General features: G+C 35.6%; 4 protein-coding genes and 3 pseudogenes across 5 annotated transcripts in view; 4 read left to right on the top strand and 3 right to left on the bottom strand.

Moving 5' to 3' along the window:
- LOC104725895 (MLO-like protein 11) lies at window positions 3,157-7,206 on the top strand. 2 transcript variants are annotated; one of them, XM_010444646.2, is made up of 16 exons: window positions 3,157-3,596; window positions 3,695-3,915; window positions 4,011-4,068; window positions 4,161-4,396; window positions 4,490-4,606; window positions 4,775-4,835; window positions 5,068-5,162; window positions 5,280-5,354; window positions 5,456-5,541; window positions 5,651-5,700; window positions 5,799-5,839; window positions 5,936-6,106; window positions 6,201-6,236; window positions 6,333-6,400; window positions 6,496-6,556; window positions 6,634-7,206. In XM_010444646.2, the coding sequence occupies exons 2-16, from the start codon at window positions 3,769-3,771 to the stop codon at window positions 7,042-7,044; spliced, it is 1,713 nt and encodes a 570-aa protein (XP_010442948.1). In that variant the 5' UTR covers window positions 3,157-3,596; window positions 3,695-3,768; the 3' UTR covers window positions 7,045-7,206. The 2 variants fall into 2 exon arrangements, with proteins under 2 accessions (XP_010442948.1, XP_010442949.1); XM_010444647.2 differs by having other exon boundaries at window positions 3,744-3,915.
- On the top strand, window positions 8,710-12,015 carry LOC104725897 (non-canonical poly(A) RNA polymerase PAPD5). The gene is made up of 13 exons (XM_010444648.2): window positions 8,710-9,178; window positions 9,371-9,483; window positions 9,575-9,631; window positions 9,838-9,933; window positions 10,016-10,086; window positions 10,320-10,362; window positions 10,503-10,583; window positions 10,675-10,734; window positions 10,819-10,869; window positions 10,957-11,054; window positions 11,158-11,206; window positions 11,307-11,351; window positions 11,444-12,015. Exons 1-13 carry the CDS (start codon window positions 8,785-8,787, stop codon window positions 11,906-11,908), a joined length of 1,623 nt encoding a protein of 540 aa, XP_010442950.1. The 5' UTR covers window positions 8,710-8,784; the 3' UTR covers window positions 11,909-12,015.
- On the bottom strand, window positions 12,575-14,033 carry LOC109127432 (annotated as a pseudogene).
- On the top strand, window positions 15,055-16,478 carry LOC109127433 (annotated as a pseudogene).
- LOC104725898 (E3 ubiquitin-protein ligase RMA3-like) lies at window positions 16,311-17,685 on the bottom strand. The gene is made up of 2 exons (XM_010444649.2): window positions 17,556-17,685; window positions 16,311-17,184 (listed from the first exon to the last, which is right to left on the bottom strand). Exon 2 carries the CDS (start codon window positions 17,178-17,180, stop codon window positions 16,500-16,502), a length of 681 nt encoding a protein of 226 aa, XP_010442951.1. The 5' UTR covers window positions 17,181-17,184; window positions 17,556-17,685; the 3' UTR covers window positions 16,311-16,499.
- On the bottom strand, window positions 18,366-20,320 carry LOC104728859 (annotated as a pseudogene).
- LOC104728860 (RNA-binding protein 25-like) overlaps window positions 21,004-22,927 on the top strand; it is a 2,862-nt gene continuing 938 nt past the window's right edge. The window contains exons 1-7 of the mRNA XM_010447789.2: window positions 21,004-21,688; window positions 21,849-21,894; window positions 21,984-22,033; window positions 22,141-22,182; window positions 22,272-22,385; window positions 22,482-22,560; window positions 22,645-22,716. Of these exons, the coding sequence (XP_010446091.2) occupies window positions 21,072-21,688; window positions 21,849-21,894; window positions 21,984-22,033; window positions 22,141-22,182; window positions 22,272-22,385; window positions 22,482-22,560; window positions 22,645-22,716 (1,020 nt within the window). The 5' untranslated portion in view covers window positions 21,004-21,071. The remainder of the gene's footprint in view (window positions 21,689-21,848; window positions 21,895-21,983; window positions 22,034-22,140; window positions 22,183-22,271; window positions 22,386-22,481; window positions 22,561-22,644; window positions 22,717-22,927) is intronic.

A 22,927-nucleotide genomic window follows, 5' to 3' on the forward strand; every position in this document is an offset into this window, starting at 1 on the left:
TTATTTTGATTTTTTTTTTTTTTTTTTGTTAGAAATTACTGAAACTTAGCAACAAGAATTGTTGTTTTTAAATAAGATTTTTCTTATGGTGGAATATGCCATAAGACAAAAGATCTTGTAAAAAAATTTCGGTTTTTATATACTTTTATGGTTTTTCGTTTTTTACATTGTTGATCTTCAGACCTATGATGACCATTTCAGTTCGTTTTTTCATGAATTGGATTGCATACGACAAAAGAAGTAACACATACGAAATTTGTTGGATTAGTTCAAGACCTTGTGTTTAAATTATGTATATATTTGAGGTTGTAAAGTTGTACAAATTGAATCAGTAAAAATGCAATATAGGTTAGTTAGTAGAGCACGTATATTTTGCTGCAATTATGGGCTTCACGTCTAAAACCCTAAAGAAACCAAAACTTGATGAGCCTCACGTCTAAATCGAATTACTCAAAATCCATTGTTGTTATAGCGTGTCCAAAAACTTTGCAACAGTGACATATTGAAACAAAAGTAGCAGATGTTGGTGGATGAAAATGAAAGATTGATTCTCTGTAATTACACACACTCCACTTGACTATCTAGTACACAATTTTAAAATATGGCCCTGAGATTTGGGCCAGTCAATGATAAATTGTACAGCTTGCAGCTAATAACGCTGTTGGTCAAATACCACGTGGTCTTATATCTAAATCGTACATTTGGTTTGGTATACATGTTTTTAAATGTGTGTCTCGTGTGTCTTCGTCTCGTTGTGAGTGTGAAAGCCACAAAAAAAAAAAGAGAACGTTGTTAGAATAATTAAAAGCCATCTGAAGATTTTACATCTTGTGACAGCAATGTATACATGGCGATGTGCATGCATCTTAGAGTTAAGACAAACCTAAAAGCATGACTTAGCTAGGTAATGTGGATGAATTATATGATATATATATGTTGGCATATTCGATAAAAATCCTTTGGTGTTCAATATGAGAACGATGCATGAATTATATGATATATATAAGTTGGCTTGATTGACTTTTCTAAGCGTAAGTAATAAGGTCGAATATAATGATTTTGTGTTGGAACAAAGCATAGTTTTTCTAAGATGTCATTTTCAGGATTTTGTTTGCATGATCAATGTTCTATTTGCAAAAAAATAATAATAATAATTTAGTAAAAACGCTAAATTTTGTTTACTATTAACGGTAAATTATTTCAAGATTCATGCCAACTTTTTCATAAACTTAATTAATATGTTTCCTGCGACGACTATATGAAGTTTGGTATATTTGTGGCAAATTTTTTATTAATAGCGAAAGCCTACAATAACTAACCTAATATAAATAAAATCACAAAAAAAAATTATATATGCATTTTGTGTTTGCATTTCTATATTGTAAAAGACATTTGAAAGATCCTACCAAAAAAAAAAGACATTTGAAAGAAAGAAGCATACAAATGAGTCGCTTCTAACTTTAATTCTATATTCTTTACTCTAATAAGTTGTGTAATTAAGTGTAATAGGAAGGAATGGTTAGATTCCTACAAACTTCGTAAATATGAGGGGGCAAGTCAAAAGACAAAAGACTGGGAACAGAAAATCGAAAAGATTCGGTAACTCAAGAGGGGCGTTGGCCAAAACGTATATAATGATGATGCAACGTAACAATATAAGGTGTATATACAAAATGTTCCCGAAACTTTGGCTTGGAGGGCATTGTTTCTCTTGTCATTTGCTTACACAATCTTAGACATACGAAGTCGTGGAAACAAAGAATATCACGGAACATTATATGTATAGATGTTGAAATGTGGTCATCTATATATGCAATTTTGGCTTCTTTTATAATAGAATGAATTTTAGGACATGTGTTGGGTTACCTAAAAGTTGGACCAACAAGGACGCGCTTTCTGTATTGCAGACCTCATGGTAACTATAATTTTTTGTTTTGAAGCATAGCAAAATCCCAAAGTGAAATATTATGTACTTAAGTTAAACCCCTTTAGTTTTAGTAACGAATTTTTATGTGGTCCTTGTAGTTGTACCACTGTTGGTTGATTCAAACACAAGACTAACTATTTTTGAGTTCCGAAAAACAAATGCTATCTTTGATTTGAATGTTAATTCAAAACAGGAAAAGAGAGAACAAACAATGTTGTTTCGACTCATGTTTCAAACAATGTGTACTGAACCCTTTTTCGTAATGTACAATAGTGACGGATTCCAATCTCAATCTAAAACTACAACTTTATCTTTGGTGTTACACACTTAAAACGAAATCAAAGAGAACATATTACCAATACACCTTTAGGCGTTTCTTAACAACGACTCCACTCGCATGTCGCACACGTGAGTTCAATGACCATTTAATTTTAATTTTAACCGAAGATTCCAATTATGTAGCCGGGAGTGTCTTTACGCAAGCTCAATACTAAAATTTATAGTCAAATTCCTCATCATTTGGAACCCTCTCATTCTGTCAGTATCTCTATTCACTTGAGTAAGTTCTTGTGTTGTCTTATGAAGGCCCCAAAAACAAAAAAAAATTGTATACTTGTTTTTAATTTCCCAAAATATAACTTGTTCACACCATAGACACAAACGCAACCGCCACCGTTTAGAAGATCAACGAGATGATTAGGAAAGAAAACTACAATAATTTTTGTTTTTGGTGCATGCATGATATGATGCATACACACACTGGCACACGCACACGTATGGCTTAAATCTTGAAAATGTAAAGACTAATGTGGAGCCATCCTCGGAATCTCTTGCGGATTCTCGCTTTTTTCTATCTTTTTTTCTTTCTATCTATATTTCTCGTTAGAAAATATTAGAATTCGCATGTTGTGGTCACTCGATCGTCGTCTATAAAAGCGGTTACATCATTCTTTTTTTTTTTATATATAATAATACTATTGTTAACACCCTTTAACGAATTAACAAAATGTAGCAGTGGGAGTTTCAAGACCTCTCTCATAGTCCCAATGCATTTAATTACATTTAGGTAAGCTTCCAGCTAAGTATCTTAAAAGGAGCTGGGGATACTACTAGACAGCTTAATTTAATTGTGTCATTATTTTGTTAATCAACTTTTTTTAAAAACGATACTATCGAGTTTCGAGTAAAATAAAATTGTTATACAGTATGTACAAACAAATAACGAAAGCGAGAGAGTATCAGATCATGTGCCTAAGTTTATCATCTATCGAATCTTCCTTCTCTCTTCCCCTTTCCTTTTCTATTTTTCTTGTCAACATTAATGATTATTTTTAGTTTGGTCGGCTCAAAAAAAAATAAATCAGAAAAAAGTATATTTCAGTTTGCACAGAACCATGTCTGCACATGAAGAAGTTATGAACTAAAAAAAGTGAGAGACCAGAAAGAACAATCTTTAGATTTCTACAGTTCTTTGATTTCTCAAAGACTACGACTTTGTACTCTCTCTCTCTCTCAACCCCAGTTTCTCCGGTGATCGGCTCCGGTGGATGTAAAGTCCTAATCTTTTTTCCAAATATCTTGGAGGAGTCTACCAAATCTTAACAAATAAAAAAGTTTCAAAATTTCTGGGCTTTCCGATTGGTGAAGTACGCTCGATGGGGTTTTAAAGGTTAGATTTTTAAACTTGTTAGAATCTAAGGAATGATTTTGTTTTTTGAGTTTCCTCCCAAAATTTTGAAACTTTTTCTGCATTTGTGCAAATTCCAGTTGAGTTTTAGGTAAAGAGAGAGGAACTTGTTTTGTTTGTGTGTGAAAGAATCAGATTTTTATAAAAAAAGAAAATGGGAGAAGGAGAAGAAAATGGTAACGAAGCAGATTCAAATGAGAGATCTTTGGCATTGTCGCCTACTTGGTCTGTTGCTATTGTGTTGACTGTCTTCGTTGTTGTTTCTTTGATTGTTGAGCGCTCCATTTATCGTCTTAGCACTGTGAGTAAACTAAAGCCTCCTCCTTTTTGTGATTTTGATCTTCTTCAGAATCATTTGTATCAGCTTCTTTCTTACTTCTGTGTTTTATGTTATAGTGGCTGAGGAAGACAAAGAGGAAACCTATGTTTGCTGCATTAGAGAAGATGAAAGAAGGTTTTGCTGATATAACCTGAATCTTGAATGGTCCATTTGTTTTGTTTCCTAAACGTTTACTGTGTTTTGAAATGGTTGTTTTTTATTGACAGAGTTGATGCTGCTTGGGTTTATATCACTTGTTCTCACAGCTACCTCTAGTACAATAGCCAACATATGTGTTCCTTCAAGTTTCTACAATGACAGATTTGTTCCTTGTACACGATCTGAGATCCAAGAGGAGCTCGAAAGCGGTTCAACTGTCAAGCGGAATCTCTTAACAAAATCCCTCTTCTTCAACCTATTTAGGAGAAGGTTGGGTGTCATAAAACAGACTACTTGCAGCGAGGTTCAAACTTTGAAAAGGACTGAAACTTTTAGCATTAACATTATTTGAGTCTGTTGGTTGTTTCTTAAGGACTAACTAAATTCAATCTTGCAGGGGCATGAGCCGTTTGTTTCATATGAAGGCCTTGAACAGTTGCATCGTTTCATCTTTATAATGGCAGTTACACATGTCACTTACAGCTGCTTGACCATGATTCTTGCAATCGTTAAGGTAGTTTCTTCTTTTTTTTTTTCAGCTGAGGTTCTCTTTTCACTTCAAATCTTCTCCACAAATACATTTCAGTGCATTATGTGTTTGATAGTGTGCTTTCTTCTCTGTTTTAATTTGGGAAGAACCTCTTTTATTAACAGCTTTGATTGGCCTGCTTTCTCTATCCAGATTCATAGTTGGAGGATCTGGGAAGATGTAGCTCGTATGGATCGACACGATTGCTTAACTGGTGAGCACTAAATGGTTGATTACATGTTCCATCTGATCCATAATAGAACAAGTACACAGATGAAGTGCTGTTACTAATCATTCACAGTGGCATACTTGTCATGTTGTAACAATTTTCGTTAGCATTATGATGAGTATTCTGCTCATGGATGTGGTCTAAGGCTTTGAATATTCAATAAATGTCCATCTCTCTCAAAGTGGGAAAAGATTGAGTATTTGTGTGTTTGTGGCAGCTGTAGTACGGGAAAAAATATTCCGGAGGCAAACAACTTTTGTTCAGTATCATTCATCAGCTCCTGTGGCCAAGAATAGATTGCTTATATGGGTGGTAAGTCTTTTTTTAGCTCCTTTAGTTTTCTTTCACCTTTTTGGAAATCATGGAGTAGACATTGTTTGAATAGTTTGTTCCAATATATACTAATATGTCTTTGTTTTGTGCTTGCAGACATGTTTCTTCAGACAATTCGGTCGTTCTGTTGTTCGTTCTGACTATCTTACTCTCCGCAAGGGATTCATTGTGGTGAGTGATATACTCTAGGCCTTATCAACGTTTACTGGTTCAACTCTCATTTTATAACTACTTATAGTTGCTACTGTTTCTTGTTCTTGTTTTATGAGCAGAATCACCACCTCACATTAAAGTACGATTTTCACAGCTATATGATCCGTTCTATGGAAGAAGAGTTCCAAAAGATTGTTGGTGTGAGGTGAGCTAACCTTAGCCTGTTGAAACATTCATGTGGTGTATCATTATCTAATATGAATAGATGCATTAGTCATTGACTGAACAACTTATGCTTCAATGATCTTCTGTAGTGGGCCGCTTTGGGGGTTCGTAGTTGCTTTCATGCTATTTAACATAAAAGGTATGATCACTAAACCAAAATGATGATCATTTATGTTTTCCTTTAGTACAATTATGAGTAACCAATCTAATTTTAAACCTTGCCTTTTGATACTGTAGGATCGAATCTCTATTTTTGGATAGCGATCATTCCTGTTACCGTAAGAACTACATTTTCAGCATTCCTGCTCACTTTTATCATGTTTGTAAACATCACAGCTTTAGTAAATTTTGTTCATTCCCATTTTATCTATCAGCTTGTTCTTCTGGTTGGTGCCAAATTGCAACACGTAATAGCAACTTTGGCATTGGAGAATGCTGGTTTAACTGAATATCCTTCCGGAGTGAAGCTGAGACCTCGTGATGAACTTTTCTGGTTCAATAAACCAGAGCTACTCTTGTCCCTAATACACTTCATTCTGTTCCAGGTTTGCTAAAACATTTACTGACTTACCTTTGCACCAAACCAATTACTCGGTCTTGGTAAAACCTAACAGCTACATTGCTTTCCATTTCCAACAGAACTCTTTTGAACTGGCTTCGTTCTTCTGGTTCTGGGTATGTATGATTAATGAACAAATAGTCGATACGTCTTTCGCAGACGTTAGAGTTTGGTTTGGAACTTACAATACATTTGTTCTTTTGAACTTTCAGTGGCAGTTTGGGTACAGCTCTTGCTTCCTCAAGAATCATTACCTCGTTTACTTCAGACTTCTTTTAGGGTATTTGAAACCTTCTTTTTGGTCCCAATTTAGCCTTTAAGACTTCTGTGCATTTTTGCTTTATAGTGTAATCTTATTGCACTTCCTATTTGTAGGTTTGCTGGACAGTTTCTTTGCAGTTACAGTACACTACCACTTTATGCACTAGTCACTCAGGTTGGTTGTTTCGACTTTTGAAAGCTTCCGTAAACTTCTTTAAACATATAATGGGGAATATTGTTTTTGATTTGCAGATGGGAACGAACTATAAAGCAGCTCTGATACCTCAGAGGATAAGAGAGACGATTCGAGGTTGGGGAAAAGCAACCAGAAAGAAAAGAAGGCATGGCATATATGGCGATGATTCGACTGTTAGAACAGAAACAAGCACGGTTGCATCTATCGAAGAATATGATCATCAAGTTCTTGATGTTACTGAAACTTCTCTACAACAACAACAACAACAAGGTACTGAACTCGAGATGCAACCAATCCAACCTCGTGGTGACTGTGCTGTACCTAATGAAACTTCAAATAGAGTTGGAACACCTCTTCTTCGACCTTGGCTCTCCATTTCTTCACCAACGAACACAGAGTTGAGATCAGAACCTATAGAACCACCACTCTCGAGATCGTCTTCCTTGCCAGTGAGAAGAGAGTCATGAGATGATATACTACATTTTTAGTTGAATATATAAGTTCTTAGGATTAATTTCATTAGACAACGATGAACATGTACTCTTATAGTACATAGGTGTAATAATTAAAAAAAATATATTAACATTTACATTTGGAAAGTGTAAAACTTTATAATAGCAATTTCTTCATATTTTGATACCAAAAATATAAATAAAACAATATTCTTCATATATCTATACTAATAAAAAGTAGGAGTTATAGGCTTCTTAACCTGTCCACCTAGGATTTTAAACCACCAATAGAGATTAGACATCTCACTAATTAATAGTTTTTAAAATTTTCAGAATTTTCAACATTAAGAAACATCCTATCAGGATTTGACATGCCATTCATTAACATTTTTTAAATTTCCAATTTTTTAGAAGAAGGAAAATTTTAAATTTATGGAAATAAAAAAACTATGTACAATATCCCACATCGGCTAGAAATTTTTTAGACAATTGTTTAGAACCATTATAAATAAGATTAATATACTTTCAACAACGAATGAACAGGAAAACTTGATTTATCAGACGTCCCAGTTTAATAGTTTTATTCGGTTTGATCCAGTTTTTTATTTGATCAAACTAAAACATTAAAAAGTTTCAAAAAATATATTAGAATATTTCAAATTTTTAAAATATAAATATTATAAATATTGAAAATTTTAAAAGTTATAATATTGAAACTTTTTAAAAGGTTCAAATTTTATATTTCGAAACCTTTTAAAAATTTAAAATATTATAAATATTGATGTAATACATAAATTATCTTATTTATCTACGTTTGTGCTTTTTATTTCTTATGAGCTGTAAAATATATTTTTGTGTATGATTTTATAGATGAGTTGATATTCTTTCATTAATTTTTTATTTTTATCTTATTTTTTATTTTTATGAGAAAATAAATGATTTTGTTCTTGGAGTTTGATGGGTTAACAAATTGTGTGGTAGTGTAAAAAAAAATGTTTTTCAGTGGAAGAATGTGAAGAACTTGACGAGGAAGAAGAATAAAAAGAGTATAACGAAGAACCAAACGGTAAAAGTAACGATGACAATTACCCAAAATTTGACAATGAAAATGACAAGAAAAAATATGAAGAATAAGAAAACATGGAATAAAAAACACAAAACATAGGTCATAGCGATCAATTAAATATGAAAACAAGTTAAATTCATGATGATAAAATTGTTCCGTTTTTCTGATTTGTTGAATTTCAAGTATTTAGTTTCACCATGTATAAAAATTGTTTAGGATAAGTGAGGTCATCAATTTGATTCGCCTTGTCTCGACGTCGAGTTAAATTCATGATTTTTTTATCAGATTTGATTTTATAACACAACTGATTTTTATATTTTTTAAAACTGTGTTTCTGAAATTTAATTTTTTTCCTTAATATTAATTTAAATTTTTTATAAAATAATATTTTATTACTGTCATCAATTATATATAATTTTCATCAAAATATATCAAATAAACATGTGGGTTCAAAACCTAGTTTTGATACAAATTTTTTAAAAAACACTAAACTTAATTTAAACTTTGAAAACATTTTATACATTTCTAAAAAAAATATATTTTTAATAAGAAATTATTTTAATATTTTCTAAATGAATTAATTTACTCTTTTGTTTCCGACATAAGTTTAAGGTTTTGTAGCATCATCTCCCCGGCGGCTTCGAAACCCTAAAACCCCCCCCAAAAGTTTAGCTTTCCGTCAATCTCCAATGGAGGAGTCTCCTGCTGCTAAGACGGAAGCTCAAGCTTTCGTATACGACACTCTTACGCCACTCTGTTTCTCAGATTCGAATCAATCTCCTCCGCCAGTTCATGACGAATCTCACCAATACTCTGTTTTCCGCAAAGAGATTTCAGATTTCAAAGATGACACAGCGCCGGTTGAATCAGCTACGATTGATTTCTTCTCACTGGACGTTGATGCCGGGAGTAATGATAAGGACGTCGAGCCTGTGACCCCGGTGGTGGTGGCGGCGGCGTCGTTGTCGAAGAAGAAGAGTAAAAAGAGGAAGAAAGATGAAGAAGCAGAGCAACCTAGATTGGAGAGTAACTGGTTTAGTGAGAATAGTTTCTCTAAGATCCCAATGCTTCAGTTGCATAAAGGTAATGAAGCTCAATATCATTCAAAAGTTTGAATCTTTGCTAAAATGTAGCTATTAAATTTAGGTTCTTGTTAGTTCGATTACTTTGTTGAAAGTGAGAAGCTTTTTGATTTGTGTTTGATTTTGCTTTTTGGTGTTGTATCTTCTTCACAAAGAAGCTTGTTGAGAAAGCTTTGATCTTGATTTGTTGCAGAAATAGTAGATTTCTGTGATTTTCTGTTACCAACACAAGCAGAGAAAGCTGAGCGTGATGCGGCAGTGGCGAGTGTGTCAAGTGTTATTAAGTATATCTGGCCGAGTTGCAAGGTACAAACTTTCGAAACTTCAATCTCTCTTTGAGCATTGTTTGATTTCAACAACTCCAATCTCTAATCTTTGCTTATTCTCTCTGTTGCAGGTTGAGGTTTTTGGGTCATACAGGACAGGGCTTTATCTTCCAACAAGTGATATAGATGTAAGTGTATAACACCACTTTGACTATGTGGTGTACATAATTAACGAGAATACCTTAGAGCAGCTTAACACAACGTTTATCTCCACATCCATTTGGAGTTGTTATAATACTGTTTTTGATACTTAGGACGTTAGTTGCTGTATAGATTAGTGTTAGGAAAGATCTTCATGTCTAAATCTTCATCCCTTTTTGCTGTATATATATAGGTGGTGATTCTGGAATCAGGTCTCACAAATCCACAGCTAGGTTTACGCGCACTCTCCAGGGCATTGTCACAAAGGGGAATTGCAAAGAATATCTTGGTATTTTGACTTTTTATTATTACTATTATATGGCAGTATCTCAGAGTGATCATGTCGTATAATTAGCTCTCTAATGGTTCAGGTGATTGCTAAGGCTCGTGTACCAATTATCAAGTTCGTTGAGAAGAAAAGCAACATTTCGTTTGATCTAAGGTTTTTTATCTTCCCATTTGCCCCTACTAGCTTCACTTTTAGTTTCAGTCCGCTTTTTTCTTATATCGGTTGTAAGCAAAACACTAGTTGAATTCTTAGCAATTCATGGAGGAACATTGAACTTTATGCTACTATATATCCTCAACAAAATCTTTTTGGTCTATGCACAAATGGCTATTCAGTTAATAGATTATATGATTTTGCTAGTATTAAGTATATCACTGGCTTTGCAGTTTTGATATGGAGAATGGACCAAAGGCAGCTGAGTTTATACAGGTTTGTGATAGACTGATAGTACATTTTGTTCCCCCAGATAGTTCGCATGAACTTTGAGATTCTTCAGCTGAATAATACTCTTTAGCAGCCTATCATGTTGATCTGTGTAATCTTACAACAAGTCTCGGATTATTTTTTAGGATGCAGTATCAAAGTTGCCTCCTCTACGGCCATTATGTCTAATTCTGAAAGTATTTCTACAGCAGAGAGAACTTAATGAGGTCTGGACATAATAGTCTGCTTTTCTTGAATATATATCATCCTTCTTCACCAAACCAAACATTCAAAATTGTCTTTTATGTTTATGTTCAGGTGTACAGTGGTGGAATTGGTTCATATGCACTTCTTGCAATGCTTATTGCGTTTCTCAAGGTAAAAGTGGTTACTTGGATTTCTCATTCAGAATTAACATCTCTAAATCGGACATTCCTTATCTTTTGTTCTTCTGTGAAACAGTACCTTAAGGATGGTCGAAGCGCACCTGAGCATAACTTGGGAGTTCTATTGGTATGCTTTTGTCATTGTGACTTAAAGCTTTAAACTTGCATGGCTTCATTTGTTGGCTAAAAAATTGATCCTTTTTCCTTAATGTAGGTAAGATTCTTTGATTTTTACGGGCGTAAGTTAAACACCGCAGATGTTGGTGTATCTTGCAAAAAGGGAGGATCTTTCTTTTCTAAGAGCAACAAAGGGTAAGTAAACGAACTGACATTGGAGGTTTTAATTACATAATTCTCGTCTACCTCTACTTTTCGTGTTTGTTAACATTCTTTGTTTTCGTTTTTGTCTCTCCAGTTTCCTGAACTTGGGCCGGCCAGGGCTCATCTCTATAGAGGATCCGCAGGTTAGCTTCGAACTCTTCTGGTTTTGTAAAAACGAGGAACTTAGAATGCATGTGAACAAAAGATTAACTTGGTTCTATTTTGTTTCTGTTGTATACTCAGACACCAGATAATGATATTGGGAAGAACTCATTCAACTACTTTCAGGTTCTGTTCACTTGTCTAGTTTATCAACATTAGTACATTATTTTCGAGATGGGTGTTTATATACTCAGTAGAGAGTGCTTCTTTATATACAGATTCGGTCAGCCTTTGGAATGGCCTTATCTACTTTGACAAACGCAAAAGCGATCCTAGCGTTAGGACCAAACAGAAGCATCCTCGGCACAATAATCAGACCAGACCGGATCCTGTCAGAGCGCAAAGGAGGAAAAAACGGAGACGTAACTTTCAGCAGCTTGCTTCCCGGAGCAGGAGAGCCATTGCCTACTGACGGAAAAAGCAATGGCGGGCTTTTCTGCAATTGGGAGCTCGAAGAAGACGAAGAAGGTTCGTTCCCAAGAGGGAGTACTGCAAACGGGGACATTACTCCGATTGTAGATACTCCTGGTAAGAGATCGAAAGAGTCTTCTGGAAAGAAGAAGAAGAAGAGTAAGAGTAAGAGGGAGGTAGATGAAGAGGAGGAAGAAGAAGAAGAAGAAACGAGTTCAAAGAAGAAAAGACGATGGAAGAAGAACATAGTTGGATACAAATGGAAGTACTGAGATGTTACTTTTTAGTTGGTTGAATTTGGAACCAGAAAGAAAGGTTCTGTTATGGATGGACGCAGAGACTACGAGTGTAAATTATAATTTGGTAAAACAGTTCTTTATGCTGTTTGTAACAAATTAAAAGAATTTACCATCAGTTTTGAGTAGCTTTTAAATTAAAAAGGAAAATGTACTGGAACAAATTTAGACATTTAGTAATCAATTTTAAATTAAAATTATTTGTCTCGTTTGTTTATCTTTTTATTTAGGATTTCGTAAATATATAGAAAAGTCTGTTTTAATGATATAATTTGATTAATTTTCTGGTTTCTTTAATAAGAGCTATACTTAGAAAATTAAAGTATAATTTTGAAGCAGGGTATCATTGAAAATCGAAAGGAGAATAAGCGACCGAACGCTTTCATGAGACCGACCAGTGATAGACTCAATAGACAATAGACGTGTGGGGTTCACCGAGTAGGACGACTGGGAAACTACAACTTACAACAATCGTAAACCCTTTAACAATAGAAGGTGAACTGAACAAAAGTTTTTTTTTTAATAACAAAATGACAATTTTTGTAAGTAATAAAGTAGAAATAGATAGATCTTGACATGGACGAAGACACTTTTACTTGAGACATGAATGAAAAGCATTAAAAGGATATCAAACCTATAGCTCTAATGGAGAGGTGGAGAAAGAAAACACAATGGGTAGGATATACCAGGAAAATCAGTTAAGTCATACTCGCGGGCGCTTCTATTACTGATATCGTAAACACCACAGCCACGGCCAACATAGTATATAGAGTTAGGCCTCAGTCCAGGATACTTGCTTGCCTCTAAACAGAATGTCTCATTGCGCCCAATGAAAATGCAAAGATCTCCAATACTTTCTGTGTAGTTATAATAAGCTATCATTTTGCTTCCTTGGAGTACTTTGTCATCCTCTTCCTCTTCTTTCCTGAACACCATGAATCGCATGGTTTCCATAAGTACATAAAGGTTCCCATTGCAGGCCGCTAGATACGGAATAAAGTACCTTCAGAATACATAAAATACATATATATATATATATATATATATATATATAACATTTGGCAAAAGAAAAATATCATGCATCTAACTTTTATGTATGAGATTTTCTGCACTATTAATTGTTAACTAATTCATTGCGGGCTTACGTACGTACCATTGAACAATGAAACGTGCGCCAGAAGACGACGACTCAACAATATAGTCACGCCGTATACATGAAGCCAATATCTCCCACTCGTGTTGTGGTATCAAAGGGAAGTTCTCAAACTGTATTTGAAGGAAGCTAGGCTTCTTATTGTTTTTGAGATCCAAGGCAGCCATGTAGGCACATCCTGTAGTGAGGAGGTAAAACATTTGGTCTTTCCAAGAATAAACGAGAGGTGCGTCGAAATCGCAGGAGAATGGGATGTCTATACATGTCCACTCTGAATCTCGATTAGGCATACAATAATACAGTTTAGATCCAAAAACGCTGACAGTCACTATATAATCATCGTCCTGGTCGGGAAAAGGAGTGGACAATGAAACTGAGCCTACAATGAATTCACCAGTATATAACAATGGAGGCAGAGCAATGGTTTTGCCGTTTTGGTGGATGAATCTGAAGACCAAGGATTATACACGTTGGTGAGATATATAATCGAATCATCCACACACAAAAGAATTTGCCAGCCACGTGAGGTTCCAAAGAGGGCGAGTTTGCGCAACTGTAAATCTTTTTGATAATATTTTTGAGTAATCGTGATGATTTTTTCACTCCTTGGATTAAATAAATAGAAATTTATATAAATACTTCCATCTTCGTCGTATACAAACTCAGTTTTGAAAAGCATGTACGGGGTTTGTCGTGGATATGAGCAGAAACGGGCCGTGTCACCTTCTTCAACCTGCATGTGAATATGTGATCGATTGCGGAGAAATAAAGTTACAAGAGAGAAAGAGATGGCAAAATACATTATTTGGGTATGTTTAGGGGGATTAGTGATTTTGCAATGGGTAAAAAGAAAAAACAAAGACTGATGATGTGCTTAGACAAAAGACATGAAAGCATAAAAGTAAAACTTACATAATGTTTTGCAACAAGACCGAAGAGCAGAGACATTGTTTTTAAAATTACCCACAAGTATATATGTTCACACCCAATCATCTATAGGTTGGTATATGTCTTATATATATATATATATATATATATATATCTCATTATTTTAAAGTTGGTATGTTTTCCTGAGACACGTGACGCAATTTTTAATCATTGTAAGACTTCACCTATATAATGTGAAAGAGATATATATATATATATATATATATATATCTAAATAAATATGGTATAATTAAATTGTGACATATGTAAAAATTGGTTCAAATTTCCCTAAGCTACTCATATTTATTTAGAAAGAGATAATATTACTTTTAATGTTTATTTTGTTTTTCTAATATCTTCTAAAAATCATACATAGTTAATTTTGTTATATATATAATAAAATAATGTGAGTTAAAATATGTTTCTTTGTCAAGTAATTGATAGAAAGAAAAAAATGAGCTTTTTTAAAATTTATTTCCTTTTGTGTTAATTTATATTAATGCTGATCACAAGATAATTTTGTTTTCTTGAACAATACGTCTAAAATTAACATTAACAAAGTTTATATAACATGTGTCAGAAATACATGAATATAACTTTAACACGTGTGTATATTATATAAGTTGTGTCAAAACTCCACAACTATAATACTATTTATTTAGAAAAGAAAATAGAATTTACTTTGTAATATTTATTTGTTTCTGTCTTTGTTTTGTTATAACTTAAAAGTTTCCTTTACTAATCATTTGATTAATCTATGCTGTGTTTTGTCCACTACTTTCTTTTCTGTTTTTTCTTTTTTTTTTTCTTGGGTAGTACGTCTAAAATATTACATAAGACGTGATCAGTGAATGTGAAAGTGAAAACATAAACACATGATCAAGTTGTAAAAAGTTTGGGGGTTGTTTCTTGGATAACAATGTCTCTGCTTTTCAATCTAGTCGCAAATCTCTCTGTAAGCTTTTTTTAACTAGTCGCTATCAACAAAATACAAATGTGTTTTGCTGTGTAATTAATCCCTTATGACGATTTTTCTAAACAATCACAGGTTGAAGAAGAGAGTGGTCATCACAAGGCTGCTCGTTTCTTCTCCTCATCTCCAGAGAAGCAAACTCCGTATATGATACTTGAAGGTTATAAAGTAGGAGAGTCTTCAGAAGCTGAAAACATCATAATGAGTTTCAAGTTATTCGATCTAAGTAAAGAAGAGATCATCGAGGTTATCCACAAGTCATTCCCAAAGTTGTTGTACGAAGAGTCAAGAGTCATTGGGAGCTCGCGCGGCTGGATAGCTTTTATGAGCAAACATGATGGAAGCGTACATCTAAGCGACGTATTCAATCTCGGGTCCCTTAGAGTTATAGCTCTGCCCCAAATACCTATGCGTACTTCTTCCACTCCCATCATAAATGTCTCCTTATCCTATCCGCCAGACCAAGACAATGATTATGTAGTGTACGTCAAGTTCTTAGGCAACCGGCTACATTACTGTAGGCCTAATGACCACTCGCAATGGGTTACAATCTATAATGACGACATCCACGAACTCCACTATGATATCGTTTTTTCCCAACGAAACCAAATGTTGTTCCTCGTGATAGCAGCAGCAAGTTTCTTGCTTTCTTTTGATCTCAACATGAACAAAAGGTATACGATGTTGCATTTGAGAAACATCCCAAAGATGCCACAGTCCGAGTGGGAGTCGTTGGCTTTGTGTTTCAAGAGAGAGTACTTGGTTGAGTCCCCCGGTGGCAGACTTTTTGTTGTTAAGCAGTGAGTGTTGATCAAACAGAACAACTAAATTAACTAACTAACTATGACATTAACTAACAACACTCTTGCAGGTATGTAGAGACATACGACCAAGGGAACAAGGAGATTATATTCAACAGAAACAAGAGATTTATGGTGTTTAAGCTAGGAACAGAAACAACGAATTGAGAAATTGCCGCTTATTACATTGAAGACATTGGAGATCTCTGCATTTTCTTTGGCAACAATGAGACATTATGTGTTGAGGCAAGCCAATATCCTGGACTTAAGCCTAACTCTATATATTACATTGGCTATGGTCTCGGTGTGTACGACATCGGTTCCAAAAAAGTTCACCAGTTTACTTCATCTATGTCTCTCAATTGGCCTCTCTATCTCTTACCAAATCTTATCTAATCATCCTCATGTTTCATTTGTCTTTTCACATGTTTTGATGTATTCTGAGACCTTGTTTGATGTTTACCATGTATTTCCTAAGACAAAAAATTTTAAAAGGGCTTATATGCTCATATATATATCATCATCTGTTTCTGGAGCATACATATAATTCAAGCCGAGGAGATACATGCACAACTATGTATGAATATATAGTTTTTAGGCAAATACAACAGAGACAAACAATGGCTTATACAGCTTAAGACCAAGCAGTGACTCATCACAGACAGACTGTACACAAAAAAAAAACGAGAGCTAGAAGAATAAACAAGTAGTGACTCAGAACAAAAAGAGACAGAGGAGAATGCAGCAAAGGAAGAAGATTGATACCCGATGTAGAGACTTCTCTAGCTGCACTATCCTCTGGTTGTTGTTCCCATTGACGAGTCGAGAGTTCCTGTAAGGATGAGCCAAAGTGTTTGTAAACGTTCCAAACATCCTCGTGTCCCCTAACATTCCAATAACCGGGTACAAGAAACTCATCATGACTGCATTGGCGAGATCAGTTGATGATTCCGTGGCCGCAGTGAAGCCACCGTAATGACGAGGAGACTGAGCTTGAAGGTGATGATGTTGATGACTGATCAGATTGTTCAAAGGGGATGATGATGAAGCGGGTCTTTGAGGTATAACCGTATCTTCAGAAGAAGACATGCCTCTTCCATAAAGAGGAACCAAAGAACCGATAGAAATGTTAGATTTGCAGACAGGACAGTTCTGCTGCTGAATAATGGAAGGAGAAGATGATTTCTGAACATCTAACCATCTGTAAATACAAGGCCAGCAAAAAAGGTGTCCACACAGAGTCACAACAGGATCATGTGCCGTCTCTAAACAGATGTTGCAATCAAAACACCCACTTTCGTCAGTTGGAACTGTGATGAGACTCGGCTTTTGTGTCAGTACAAACCCATCACTGTGTGCTCGTTGCGCATCAAACCTAAAGAAGTCTCCTTCCATGATCCTGAAATCAAAGAGTAAAACAGAGAGTAAAGTCATGTCATTTAGAATAAAGCACACAACTTTACAAGAACCAAACACGCATACGGCATATCATACAAAACTCTATTATGTGAACAAATGTTACGAATATAAAAAAGCCATTGATTGATATGATTTGACTAATCCTATCAGAATTATCAAAAAAAAAACCCTACAGCAAAGTCAAAATCACAATGCAAAAAAAAAATGATCTTTGTGGATTTGAAAAATCTTCAAATTAGGAATTCAAGAAACTACCTTTACCACTCCAATCCAATTCCAATAATCTGAGGGTAAAAACCCTAAATTTTAATTTCCTAAATCTAGAAATGGTGGAGGATTCTGAGAACGTACCGTATCGGAGACGACGATTGGGATACGAAAATTGAGAGAGAGAGAGAGAGAGAGAGAGAGAGAGAGAGAGTAGAGAAGCTTCTTTATGTTATGATGGAATGGATAAGAATTGAAGTTGATGTTAGTGACGACCACGACGATAATGATTGATGATGATGACTTGTTCTAACTTAATTTATATATCAATAAAAACAGATTTTCTGAAAAAAAACAAAAAAAATTCCTAAATTTATATATAAAGAAGAAAAAAAAAATTTAACCAGGAAAAAAAAGAAGAAGAAATAATTACTTTAAAATGGATAACTAAATTTAAGAATCTGCTCAAAATTGATGGTAAAATTTTTTGATCTGTTACAATCAGCATAAAGAACTGTTATACCAAATTTATAATTCTACACTCATTTTTGGCAGCGTTCGTTTTTATGATGTCGACAAAAAAATAATATATATATATATATATATATATTTATGATGATTTTTCATAAGTAGGATTCCAGGAATGTTGAGAGAACCAATCTCTGGTCTAGACCAACAAGACGATTCTTCCATCAAGGCTAGAACCACTAGTTCACCACCTCGTAGTTAAAAAAAATCTAGCTCACCACCTCGTAGTTAAAAAAAATATATATATACTTAAAGATGCCGGTATAATTTTTAATTTTTGTATTTTGATTTAAGCAGTATGGAACACAAGTAAATGTATATCTCTTCTGATATAATGTATTCTGAACAATATTGTTGGTTTCTATAGAAAACAAAAATAAAAGTAAAGGAGATGCTTGCTTGTTTTATCGGCGGAAAACAAAAAGATCAGTGCATAGAACGAGAGTAATGGTTATCGTTAGGGTTCCGTGTCTGGCTGAAAATTGCCGTAGTTCTTCTCAAAGGAGGCTGCAATGGTGCGTTTCTATTACTGTGATGGTTCATGAACACATCGTCTGATACAAAATGCTCATCTCCCTGTAAAACCAACACAACATAATCAAAGTCAAGAATGGTTCCTTCCGCTTCAAGCTATCGATATGAGTTTTGTAAATATACTAACCGGTTTGCTTGCTTTCTTCTTGGTCTTGGGACGGAGAGGCAGTTGATCCTCCCTTAGAACCAGATTCTTGGTGATTCCGAGCCTTCCACCTATAGGCATTGGTATCGAAAACTGCACAAAGACAGAAGCAGACGATGGTTTCTGTTTAAAAGCAGAGTAACAATATGACTCGTGTAAAATGAAAAACCAGATAAACTAGGTGGTTCAACTTACTTTGGTCCCTCGGCGTGTAATAATACGTGGCAGAGGCCCAACTATGATGGTACCATTCGCGCGTACCGTTAACGGTACCTTATATAGAGTGTCCTTATTAGCGCACTTGGGACAGAAGACTCCTTCCATTTCAGAAGTTACTGCGTAGCAAACATGGCATTCCCTGACCCACCTTGAAGATCCAAACGCAATAAAGTGTAAGAAAGACATCTTTATCACAGCTAAAAGAAACTTGAAAGGAAGATCTGATTCATAAAGTCGTACCTGATTAGTTGGCGAATTTGCTTTCCTCCGGGTGCAAGCAAACGCAAACCCATTTGAAGAATAACATTTTGCATGGCGTAGTCACCAGTTATACAAGCTACACTGGACTCAGATAAGGATCTCAACGACTTCTCGCTTCTACCATCATCTGCCTCAAAGGTATCACCAGCCTCACTAGCAACATCGATCCCCTCAGCTTTGACTTCAATATCATTCTCACCATTGCTCAAAGTTGTTTCAGCATTCGTGTCCTCATCATCCTTTCGGATATCTTTTGCACACTTTTCAATAGGGTCTTCAGATTTTTCAGCTGCTAGATCTCGCTGAATATCATGCTCAGCCAAGGCATTGTAACGTTCCCACTTGGCCTTTCTCCTAAGGAACTTTCTATGAGTACTGCTACTAACCGCAGGTCTCCAGTCACCAGTAGTATCTTTATCATCGTATTCGCCCTGTGACGCATCTATACCTTCCACTACCATCTTACCCGCAAGGTTCACCTCTGTTTTCTTTGGCGTGTATCGCTTCTGGTTCCTGTCACCTTCTTGCTCATCCTCTGCAATGATATTCATGTCAAGGTCTTGAAGTGGAAGTATTTTGGAGGTCAAGGAGTTTGATTTGTCCTCCTCGGTCTCGTTTTCTAGTGCTTCCCACTACTCCAAGTTAGCCACATTGGAGTCCCAACCAGGTAACTCCTTTTCAGGTAATCTCTTTAGTACCTTAACAGTTTGAATCGGCATAGGAGCATCTCTGAGATGTTTCGTCCCATGAAACTGAGCCTCGAGTGTGTATGTCAAAGCAATCAATTTGCGATCAGCAAGAGAGAGATAACGCAATTCACCAATGCTCTCAGCAAATTTAATAACTAACCAGTCAGAATAAAACAAGTCAGTGTCAGTCTGACAGAGATGCAAAAAAAACACATGCTACCTTTAGTGAGAGATTCAGGAGAAGGTTCCATGATTTCGATAGTGAAAGGGGTCAAGTCAAGACGACGGCGAGATTCACGGTCACGAATCTCGGAGAATAATACTTCAGGTACGGTTACGAATCTTTCGGCCAAGTTGGTTAAACTCTGGCGTCCTTCGATGATGACGTTGGCGTCAACAACCGCAATAGATATTCCCTTTGTGGATTTGCAGTTTCCGACCAAACCGACCGGAGCTCCGTACGTTGTCGGAGGCTTTTCAGGAGGATCTTTCTTCACTATGGAACTTCACGTCGAGGCTGGGTTCGGATCCATGATTGCTTTCGTTATTTGCCGCTTAGACTGAGAGAGAGAGAGAGAGATAGAGAGGGCGAAGAGGAAGAACCAACCTAGGGTTGCTCAATCACAGCGTCATTTCTTGTTGTTCACTTATCTTAAATAGGCCTCTCTCAGGCCCAAATACACATTTATGTTTTAAAATTGTAATTTACTCAACCATTTCTTAAATTGAAAAATTCTGCAAGAATATTTTCTGGTACGGTAGTAGGTTTCCATATAATGTGTCACGTTTGTGTTCTAAAATGCCATTATGAAATGAGGCTTTTAGTTCATGGCTTCATGCATTACTACTCATTTTCAAGTTACATAAACCATATAGCTAGATAATCTTATGAACTAAAAGCCTCAATTAGTACGGTTCCAAAGGAACGAAACCAACGTCAATTTTTCTCGAACAAAAGTCTCTTAATGAGTCTATGATAATAAGAATGTTACACAAAGACTGCAAAGAAAAAAAAAGTTACGAAAGGTAAATATGTAAATATGTAAAGAACTCTTGAAGAGAAAATTAATTTGGGGTGTCGTTGATGATAAAGCTCATTTATCGTCATACGATTGGGCTCTTATACGACACATTATTCTTATTAATGGGCTTTATCATCAACTACGGCCCAAAATAATTTTTAAGGTCCTATTATTTGCACAGGCTTTTGGGATATTTTAAACGGTTCATCACGGCCTTCGATCTAGGGGCCAAGTTTAAGCACTCGCCGGCGATTTAGCGGAGATGGGAAGAGACCACGACGGTTCTCCACCGGGGAACACGATTCGCGACGTTGATGATAGAGACTACAGGATAAAATCATCCAGAGAGAAACCGAGCGGTGCTGGAAAGGATTCAGGGGAAGAGAAAGATGTGAGTCGCCGCCGTGAATCGAAGAGGAGAACAAAAGACGGCAAAGAGTCTGGTTCCGAATCAGGTTTAGAGAGTGGAAGCGAGTCTGAATCGGAGAAGGAAGAAGAGAGACGTAGAAGTAGAAAAGATAGAGGGAAGAGGAAATCAGATCGGAAATCTAGGAGAAGACGGCGTGATTATTCGAGTAGTAGTGGCTCGGATTCGGAATCGGAATCGGATTATTCGTCGGAGTATTCTGATTCCGAGGAGAGTGAGAGTGAAGATGAGAGAAGGAGGAGGAAGAGGAAGAGAAGAGAGAGGGAAGAGAGAGAGAGGAAGAGAAGGAGAAGAGAGAAGAGGAAGAAGTCTGATAAAGATGGAGATAGGAAGAAGAAGGACAAGGATAAGAAGAAGAAGAAGAAGAAGAAGAAGAAGTCTGAGAAAGTGAAGAAAGGAGCTGTTACTAAATCATGGGGCAAGTATGGAATCATCAGAGAAACTGATATGTGGTAAAAGCTTCTCTGTCTCTTAGTGTTCATGTTTTGGAAGATCTTGAGCTCTTAGATGTGATTTTAGCATTACAATGTTGAGCCTTTGTGGAGATTTCGATCGAGTAGCCTTGGATTGTGTACATTAGATATTGAAGTTGTTGATCACTCATGTGTGTAGGAATAAACGACCAGAGTTCACAGCATGGTTGCTTGAAGTTAAAGAGGTAATTTTATAGCCTTATATGAGATCCTATTTTGGTTTGGAACTCAACATCGATGAATCTTAAGGTATCTCTGTTTATGGCACCAATAGGTTAACTTGGAAAGCTTGCCACCTTGGGAAGAGAAGAAGATGTTCAAAGAGTATGTATTGTGATTTTTGATTTAGATTACATCTCCTGAGTATGTGTTCATATGAAGCTCTTTTGGTTTCTGATAAATGTTGTGTGTGATTGATGTTGTTTTCACAGTTTTATGGAAGATCACAACACTGGTACATTTTCTTCGAAGAAGTAAGCTTCTTTCTTGTGTGGATGTATGAATGTTGTTGAACACTTATGGTTGAGATTTGTTGTTGATCAAAGATCTGATATTTTTGCAGATACTATGACATTGATGGGTACTACAGACAAAAGTTGGAAAAAGAGATGAAAAAGGGTTTGAAGAAAGCTGGGATTAGTGAACGTACTGTCTTCAATGATGAGGAACAACGCAGGTAACAAAAGATTCTTACTTTTACATGACCAGTCTCTAATAAAATATACTGTGGGATGAGTTGCTTAAAAGGCATGTCTCTTTGTGCTTGTTTCAGGCTAGAGATGCAGGAAGTACGCGAAAGGCAGAAGGAAGAAGAAGTTTTAGCTCTAAAGCGATCAATGGAAGGCGGAATGGTCAGTGTCTTGTTTGAATCCTTTGCCATTCATCCGCTTACTTGCACAAAACTTATGTGATTGACTATAATAAATCAATGGCAGGCACAAGCCATGAAAGAGCAAGCTCGGCTAAAGGAAGAAATGGTTTACTTATACAAGATTGGGGACATGGAGGTTCGATACAAAAAACCCTTTGTTGATCATCCTCACTTTCATTTTTCAAACTCATTGTTGATGTAAACGTTTTNCCACAACACTGGTACATTTACTTCGAAAAAGTAAGCCTCTTTCTTGTGTGGATGTATTAGTTTTGTCGAATGCTTATAAGTTATAATTGAGATTTGTTGTTCATCAAAGATCTGATTTTTTTTTTTTTTTTTTTTTT

The sequence above is a fragment of the Camelina sativa genome, chromosome 11 (genome assembly GCF_000633955.1).
Source record: "Camelina sativa cultivar DH55 chromosome 11, Cs, whole genome shotgun sequence".
Classification (NCBI taxonomy): Eukaryota; Viridiplantae; Streptophyta; class Magnoliopsida; order Brassicales; family Brassicaceae; genus Camelina; species Camelina sativa.